This window comes from Rhamphochromis sp. 'chilingali', assembly GCF_963969265.1.
Source record: "Rhamphochromis sp. 'chilingali' genome assembly, chromosome: 7".
Classification (NCBI taxonomy): Eukaryota; Metazoa; Chordata; class Actinopteri; order Cichliformes; family Cichlidae; genus Rhamphochromis; species Rhamphochromis sp. 'chilingali'.
The window spans coordinates 40,259,504-40,268,923 of record NC_137934.1 but is presented as its reverse complement, the minus strand read 5'-3'; the positions used below and the strand labels follow the sequence as shown (position 1 = coordinate 40,268,923).

Below are 9,420 nucleotides of genomic sequence, written 5' to 3'. Positions count from 1 at the left end.
TATATTTTAAATTGTTATTGATCCCTTTACCTCTAGTCCTAAAGTGTATATTTATTTTCTTACTGGTCTTATATTTATTGTTTGTTTACTTGCACTGCTGTAACTGGAGCCTCGTCGTCTCGTCTCTCTATATACTGGACTGTAGCGGAGATGACAATAAAGTTTACTTTGACTTCAGCAGCGAGCAGGCACACCGAGGGCTCTCGCGCTCACTTTTTACGTATAGAATTTTGAAAAAACATCGGTGCAAATTATAAGTCTGTATCATAATGTCTGGTTTTTGTGTTTGTTGGTTTGTTTTTATTTTGTTTTATTTTGGGGTGGATTATTAGATGCTGCTCCAGCCGGTCAGAGAATCACCCGCCGCCCCGCCCTCTCCTCCCTGTGCCGCAAGCAGCAGGCGCACCTCGCAAACAGAGGGCGCCCTTACTCCCAGCAAATGGGCGATAGAAAACCGATCGGTGCCTATGCCATTCCCAATATGCGCTGGCTGACGTCGGGGCAGCATGAGTACCAGCAATTTTTTATTTTTTTGCCGATGCCCGTGATGCCGCCCCCCACCACGATGCCGATCCAAAATACTCAAAGCTTCATAGAACTGAAACCAACATTTATTTTAGCTCCATTCTGCTGCTGATACATACTTTAGGTTTCTGAACATCAAACTTGTTGCTGCCTTTCATAGTGTGTAGCTTGAAGGCCCTGAGTACTTTCTCCCACACTGAAAACACTGGGATGATCACATTATTTGAACATTACCTAATAAGACTGATTCAGCACAGACAGTTAAACTTTCCTAGCAGTCCTTCACAAACAGGGAACAGTCTGTCTATTCTCTCCATCTGTCAGCTGCTGCTGGCTCTTCCTCCTCCTCTTCCTCACACACTGCTGAGTTTGTCCTGGTGGATCATCAGGGGTGCAAAGCCTCATAGATGATGTGCAGCAGTGGGTCCCTCAGTCTGTCCTCACTCTGGACACTTGCAGGTGTCACACATAGAAATCAAATGTGTGATAAGCTGCAGGATTCAAACACAAGTGTAACTTATAAACACATGTTCATACTTTTATTCCACAATCAGAGAGAAAGAAACAGAGAGAGAGTGCAGGACAGACAGACAGGTGACAGTCTCAGGTGTACACACTGCTACACAACAGGAGGATTTAGTGTTTGTGTTATTACGAGTGTAAACAAGAAGAGTCCCAGATGGTGCAGTGGACACATGTGTGACTGCTGTGATTAAAGCATCTTTCTTTCAGCTTAACGAGTGAACCGTCAGCTCGTTCAAACACACGTTAAAGTCCGTTTGGCTCGACACCACCGAACAGAGGCAGCAATATAACATAGCTCACATTAACAGTGCAGTGGATCCTGCTTGTGCCGTCATATTCAGGACCGAGCAGCATCACTGACTTTCAGCCTGTTGTGTTTGTGGATATATGACTGACTTTAATTATCCATAAATCATCACATTCTCTGTGAGATTAAGGTCGACTATATATATATTTAGAAGTAGAGGCTTTAAAACCAAGTTAGTACAAACATTGCTTATGTTCGTAACTTTGCCGACATGTGGCCAACAGGAATGTTTTAATGTTCTTCATTATTAAACATTCGCACATAAATAAGTGACGTCATATTCAGTATTTATTTTTGACAGTTCAGTCAACGCTTCCGCCATTTTTTTTCGGCAAAATTATCCAAACCACCGCCGCGCTATGAAGTCTGGGATATGTTGGGCCACGAAGGCTACACAGACCCATCCTTAAAATTCAGGGAAATGAAGGACGCATTTGAGGGCCGCATTTCGAGCAGCCTTTGAATTGGGACAGCCTTCGTCGCGTCGCTGTGACGTAATCAGCCTTAAAATGCGGCCTTTAAGGCTGCAGACCCTGAACTAGGATACAGCTTCTATAACCACTCGGAGCTCTGGGTATGGCGTTATTTTTGTGCCACTATTCTGAGCACACGTAAAAAAAAATTGCGGGTGCAAGTGTTGCATTTTGAAGACAAATTTATTTTGAGCGAAGAAAAGCTAAATTTGGTGTCCAGCAGAAAGAGATGATCATCTTCCCGTAGCCGACTTTCACATAGAGGCTAAACAGACCAACATTGAACACATCACTAATACACCTGTAAGGCACACAGCAGCATTAAATAACTTCTTGAACTAAATGGTAAATGGCCTGTATTTGTATAGCGCTTTACTAGTCCCTAAGGACCCCAAAGCGCTTTACATATCCAGTCATCCACACATTCACACACTGGTGATGGCAGCTACATTGTAGCCACAGCCACCCTGGGGCGCACTGACAGAGGCGAGGCTGCCGGACACTGGCGCCACCGGGCCCTCTGACCACCACCAGTAGGCAACGGGTGAAGCCTACAGTGGGGCAAAAAAGTATTTAGTCAGCCACCGATTGTGCAAGTTCCCCCACTTAAAATGATGACAGAGGTCAGTAATTTGCACCAGAGCTACACTTCAACTGTGAGAGACAGAATGTGAAAAAAAAATCCATGAATCCACATGGTAGGATTTGTAAAGAATTTATTCGTAAATCAGGGTGGAAAATAAGTATTTGGTCACCTCAAACAAGGAAAATCTCTGGCTCTCACAGACCTGTAACGTCTTCTGTAAGAAGCTTTTCTGTCCCCCACTCGTTACCTGTATGAATGGCACCTGTTTGAACTCATCATCTGTATAAAAGACACCTGTCCACAGCCTCAAACAGTCAGACTCCAAACTCCGCCATGGCCAAGACCAAAGAGCTTTCGAAGGACACCAGGAAAAGTATTGTAGACCTGCACCAGACTGGGAAGAGTGAATCTACAATAGGCAAGCAGCTTGGTGTGAAAAAATCAACTGTGGGAGCAATCATCAGAAAATGGAAGACATACAAGACCACTGATAATCTCCCTCGATCTGGGGCTCCACGCAAGATCTCATCCTGTGGGGTCAAAATGATCATGAGAACGGTGAGCAAAGATCCCAGAACCACACGGGGGGACCTGGTGAATGACCTGCAGAGAGCTGGGACCAAAGTAACAAAGGTCACCATCAGTAACACACTACAACGGCAGGGAATCAAATCCCGCAGTGCCAGACGTGTTCCGCTGCTGAAGCCAGTGCATGTCCAGGCCCGTCTGAAGTTTGCCAGAGAGCACATGGATGATACAGCAGAGGATTGGGAGAATGTCATGTGGTCAGATGAAACCAAAGTAGAACTTTTTGGTATAAACTCAACTCGTCGTGTTTGGAGGAAGAAGAATACTGAGTTGCATCCCAAGAACACCATACCTACTGTGAAGCATGGGGGTGGAAACATCATGCTATGGGGCTGTTTTTCTGCCAAGGGGACAGGACGACTGATCCGTGTTAAGGACAGAATGAATGGGGCCATGTATCGTGAGATTTTGAGCCAAAACCTCCTTCCATCAGTGAGAACGTTGAAGATGAAACGAGGCTGGGTCTTCCAACATGACAATGATCCAAAACACACCGCCCGGGCAACAAAGGAGTGGCTCCGTAAGAAGCATTTGAAAGTCCTGGAGTGGCCTAGCCAGTCTCCAGACCTCAACCCCATAGAAAATCTGTGGCGGGAGTTGAAAGTCCGTGTTGCTCGGCGACAGCCCCAAAACATCACTGCTCTCGAGAAGATCTGCATGGAGGAATGGGCCAAAATACCAGCTACTGTGTGTGCAAACCTGGTAAAGACCTATAGTAAATGTTTGACCTCTGTTATTGCCAACAAAGGTTATGTTACAAAGTATTGAGTTGTATTTTTGTTATTGACCAAATACTTATTTTCCACCCTGATTTACGAATAAATTCTTTACAAATCCTACCATGTGGATTCATGGATTTTTTTTTTCACATTCTGTCTCTCACAGTTGAAGTGTACCTCTGGTGCAAATTACTGACCTCTGTCATCATTTTAAGTGGGGGAACTTGCACAATCGGTGGCTGACTAAATACTTTTTTGCCCCACTGTATATGTCTAACAAAAATAATTTCATTTTCACATATGTATGTTTACAGTGTTATGAACTGTAGTCCTTGAGTTCTAACAAAAAGAGAAGCCAGGCCATATCTGACCCTTCAGAACACGTGGAATATTTTGTCACAAGACAGCGAACCTCCTCCTATCCCTGCATTTCTTTTCATTGTGCTTTTCCTTTCAGTCAAATGACTACATACTCAATTTCCCCCCAAAGGTCTGTTTCCTAATTTGCTACTCCTTAGCCTCTTGACATCAGGCCACTAGGTGTCCTCCTTATCCATGAAAGCGCCAAAGTCATGCCGGTTACAGTTCAGAAAGCATATCAATGTGCAAGGAATGAGAAACACTGTCATCCTAAAAGATTAAAATTATAGGTAATTTCCCAGACTGTAAACCTCGGGGACATAAAGGAAAACACACCCATACCAGGGTTCATGGATGTAGGCATGTTGAGCAAGAGGGTGAGATGGAGGCAGGTGATCGGCTGAAAACAAAGGGAGCTGCCAAGAGAAGAAGAAGGAAAGGATTTATATTGCTGTTACTGTTTATTGTATGTTCTGGATATTTGTTTATTTAAACATCCATGCCAATAAAGCCCTTAAAAATAAAAATGAACACATTAAACTTCACCACACCTTACACCAAGTTCTTGATCTGGTTTGTTCTGAAACCATGTGACCAGCAAACACTTCCACCGACCTCGTACCGACCAGAAATCAGAAAGTGCTTCAGCATGACACCTAGTTTCTAGGAGGATGGAATTTTGTTTTCTGTCATCAGCCACTAGAGGGTGGATGGATTCAAAGATCTGGATCCAGGCAGAGGTCTTGGCTGTATGTAAAAGATGTCTGAAAGATTAATGAGGAAGCTGCGTAAGCCTGCATTCTCGCTAAAATCACTGCACACAAATAATTCAATAGTCGGGGGGGGGGGGGCTCCGAGCCTCTGCTCACGACCCTGTGATGGCAAAGAGCAACAATAGTGTAGTGATTTTTAAAAATATCAGACCAGTGAGTGACTGTGTTCATCTTTTATATACAGTCTATGTATCTGACCCAAGCAAGAAACGCAGTCTGACGTGCATTTTTAAAACAAAGATTTATGCTGCTTCTACTGAACCCAGTAATATTTGTACACATTTAAATAGATTGTTCTTACTCATAACCTCCTTTTGCTATGGAAACATTAGGATTGCTCAAAGAAAATCGCTGCATGCGCGCTGACAGGACTCTGTATCGCCGGCGAAAGCTTTTAGTGGCTCACAGCGCGCTTGACTTTTGGCATCGGTATTTGTTATATGTCATGTGCGTGGGTTCTGATCAAAAAGTACCTTTCCCTCTCCATAGCCTCAGGCTATATCCACACTAATGCGTTACTGTTTTATTCATCTAAAGAGATCTGGAGAGGTTACTATACAAGTGATTTCACACAGGAAAACCTAGATAAATACTTCAAAATAAAAAAATCAGCTCCTGGGATGTCTTGGGGGTCGCCGGCCTTTTTGGTCATTTTTCACAATGATGTTTTTATCGGAGAGCTTTGAGCTTGAAAAGAACCCGAGTACCACCACCACCCCTCCCCGTCTCTCTCCCCCCTCTCTCTTCTCTTGCACTGCCAGTCCACTGAAAGCGGTCCTCCTCCTCTCCTGTCACACACACACACACACACACACACACACACACACACACACACACACACACACACACACACACACACACACACACACACACACACCACTCAGTCCAGTCCAAACCCCCAGAAAAGCCGTGCTGATCCTCACACCGTCTGTCAGCATGGGGAGCGCTTGTTTTTCTCGGGACTTTTGTTTGTTCATCCTCCTCATAAATACTTGCGGGGTGATGGGGAATGCCGGACTGGCAGGTAAGCGCTCCCCTTTCCTCTCTGTCTTGCTTTATTGTCAACCATTAGTACTTTTGTGGTGGCTTCTGTCTTGCCGGCTCCGATGAGGAAATGATGAGTGAAAATATTGTCGCTGGAGACTTTAAAACAATCTTTCAAATATCCCGACGTCTTTAAACTTACCTTTTAACTACAATCGCATTGTGTATTAATACAGCAATGACATTACATGGCACTTGTTTTCATGTGACATAACAGCGCTGTGTTGATGCAAAAACTACACTTCATGGCACTGAAAACTCGCGATTGCGCACTATTTTCGCTCGGTGTGAATTTAACTTGGGCGTTTCATAAAAGCATACTTGATCTATTAAGCTAAGTGACACCACTTTGGCAGGACCTCTGTTTTACATCACCGTTTTCCCTCTGTGCGGCATTTGTGACGCGCAATTTGGTTTAGTGGACTCCCAGACTTCACCGGAACTTCTGTTTCCTGCGCGCAAAGGTCAGTTTCAGTCGGAAACCACAGCTTGATCTATGGTCTGGGCTCTCGTTTGCTTTGATTTGGAGTGAGAGCGCTGCCTGATTTCAGGATTTTACTCAGGGGGTGAGACGGCGCAAGTCATTTAACGAAACGTAGCATCTCGTCTCCGGCTTTCCAGAGCTGGAGGAGGGGACGAGGAGGAAGGTGTGTGCGTGCGTGCGTGCGTGCGTGTGTGTGTGTGTGTGTGTGTAAATGTGGGGTGAGGAGGGTTGGTGAAGGTGACAGGAGGACCGTCAAAAGTCCCAGGAGGAACAGGCAGGCAGCAGGCGCCAATAACGAGCCTGTAGTAGCAGCAGCATATTGTTAAGACTCTCACCTCTGGGAACAGGGTGAGGTTATTGAGACAGCGAACCACGATGCAGGCAGCGCAGACAAACTCCTAAAATGCCCCCCTCCAATGATCTAATAAAATAAAACGCTACAACTTGGAGCTGAAACCCTCAGACCACTTTTTAGTTTTCTCTTTCTCACTTCTACACAAATTAGGTCCAAACTTTTTTTCTTTCCATTGGGAAATTATTTATTGGAAAATTCCTTTTAAGGTGTATTCATCGCCTGTAGCTAGCCTACACCTTGGCCTTTTGTATTCTGGTGGAAGCGGAGGACGAGGAAAGCAGCTCTGTGGAGATGGTGAAGGATCTGACAGTAGGATCCAACAAATCTCTGTGTCTGTGTTTGTGAGTCCCCCCCTTGTGTGAATGTGTGTGTGTGTTTATTCCCTCTGTAATAAGCTGGCCCTTTGCCCTTGGATTGAGGCCCAGATGTGACCAGCTCCTCTATCAATAACTTGATCAATTGAAGAGCTGTTAAGCCCTTTGCTCTCTGCATGTCATCTGCAGCTGCACCATGACGGGAGAGCTCTCCTTCACTGTCACACTCTCAAGCAAAACAAAGAGGTAAAATGAACGATTTAAAACAGCAAAAGAGCCAAATTAGTCACATTAAAGCTGAATAAGGCAGCACACATCATTTTATTCAAATCATTTATAGACAGCTGGTCGAACCATGGGTTTAACCTGGAGCTTTACAATCTTTTCTCTCACACTTTGATCCATCGAACAGAATAGTCTGGGTTATAATATCTCAAACTGTTTTCACTTTTCTTATTGTCTAACAAAAGTGTGTCTAATAACACAAATGTCTGACATGATGGACGAGTAATTACTCGTCTTTCATTTGCTTTTATTAATTTGATGGTTCTCACAATATTTTCTCGAGTTCGTGGATACTTGACCTCTATACAATACAAGCTGTGCCAGAATAGAGCCTGAGTACAGTTACCCGGGTTTTTAAGTAGAAGTTTGAGTTACATATGTCCTCAACATTGGTCGGGGCATCTGATTAGGATGCCTGCTGGAGTTTAAGGTGAGCTGTTGGTGAGGAGACCTTGGAGCAGACACAGGATAAGCAGGACAGATCATGTCTCCTGGTTGTCAGGGTAAATGGTAAATGGACTGGTACTTATATAGCATCTTTATAGCACCTTTCTACTCAAGCTGGGCACTCCCTACTACACATTTCATTCACCCAATCATGCACACATATATCCTACATGCACATATATGGATTGCAGGCAACTGTGGACTCAACTAGAGGAGCTGGGGATCGATTCACCAGCCTTCCAGTTGGTAGACCACCCACTCTACCGCATGAGCTGCCTCATCAAAGAATGACTTTCAACAAGACCTTAACATAAAATCAGGTTCATCGAGCTGTCCCCAAGCCCAGTCATGAACAGCTCTCCTTCAGCAGCTGAGTCCGGCTATCTGAGACCAACCAGTGGTGCATCTAGGCAGGTTTTTTTTTAATTAGAGGTGTTCAGTTGTTAGCTTTGCACCACTGGTTCCTGAACTCATACAACAAATGACGTTTCCTCTCATGCTGAGCAGGATTACCATTGCAACAACACATCAGGGTAAAACCCCATCCTGGAAGTCACGAGACGAGTATTCCCCTAGAACAGCTCACTGAGCTCGTAGCACCTCTGCACAGACAATCTGGGCCCAGATAAACCAAAGCAATCTTAGTGAGCAGATACATGCAGTTAGATATGAAGTATAAAAAACTAACAGCTGAATCCTGACAGTAATGTATGAGTGAAAATAATGTCATTAAAGTGCTTTTTTTTTTTTTTTTTTTTTTTTTTCTAAATGACTTCAGAAACAGCAGTATGCGACATTACGTGATGGCAGAGCTTCAGTTCATCCTTTGTCATTTTTTTTTTTTTTTTTTAATAAATAGGACAGGGGGAATGAATGAGAGAAAGAGGGGGAGAGAAAGAAAGAAAACCAAAGGGGAGAAGAGACGGTGAGAAGGGGGGGGAAGAGAGAGAAAAAAAAAAAAGAACTCCTGGGTCACCTGTATGGAGAAAAAAAAAACAAACAAAAACAAACAAACAGAGGAGACAGCAAACAACAAAGAGCAACATAATAATAGAGAAAACAAAGCACCATCACAATAAACTAGCTAGCCATAGATATCAATATTTACTAAATAATAAACGATATTGTGCAGCACGCAAGATAGACAGCGCACAGTGTGCTTTGAGGCAGCAGCCAAGAAAGCTTTAGTCCGCGTCTGTGAATACCCATGTGTGCATACCTGTGTGGATCAGCATGCTTGCATTCCAAAGGTTTCTCCATGTAATGATCTGCTAGGGAGTGTGGGGGGGGCCACAGCCCCGTCCTCCAGAGTGTGAAGCGGGTATGGAGGAGATCAAAACTCCAGACATCCAGAGGCCCCCAGAACACAAGAGACCATGGAAGACCAACAGAGGGCCAGCCGCGCCACTGTCCCAGTAAGAGCTGAGGAGAGTCCCAGATGAGGGCTCGCCCAGCAGCCGCGGAGCAGAAGTCAGGGGGAGTTGCAGTGACGCGCCCGTGAGCTCCGCCGGCCCCCAGCTGTGCCTGAGTGACCGAGCCCCAGGCCGAGAGGCCGGGGGCACCCCACCTCCAAAGGGGCCCGAGCGAGCCCCAGGCCCCAGGCCCCGACAAGCGGCCGCCAAGGAGTGAGCCGGT

General features: G+C 45.0%; 1 protein-coding gene across 2 annotated transcripts in view; it reads left to right on the top strand.

Moving 5' to 3' along the window:
• Positions 1–5,745: 5,745 nt before the first annotated feature.
• Positions 5,746–9,420, top strand: part of scube1 (signal peptide, CUB domain, EGF-like 1) — a 126,697-nt gene continuing 123,022 nt past the window's right edge. For both annotated transcript variants that reach the window (XM_080887400.1, XM_080887399.1), the window contains exon 1: positions 5,746–5,880. In XM_080887400.1, the coding sequence (XP_080743526.1) occupies positions 5,793–5,880 (88 nt within the window). In that variant the 5' untranslated portion in view covers positions 5,746–5,792. The remainder of the gene's footprint in view (positions 5,881–9,420) is intronic.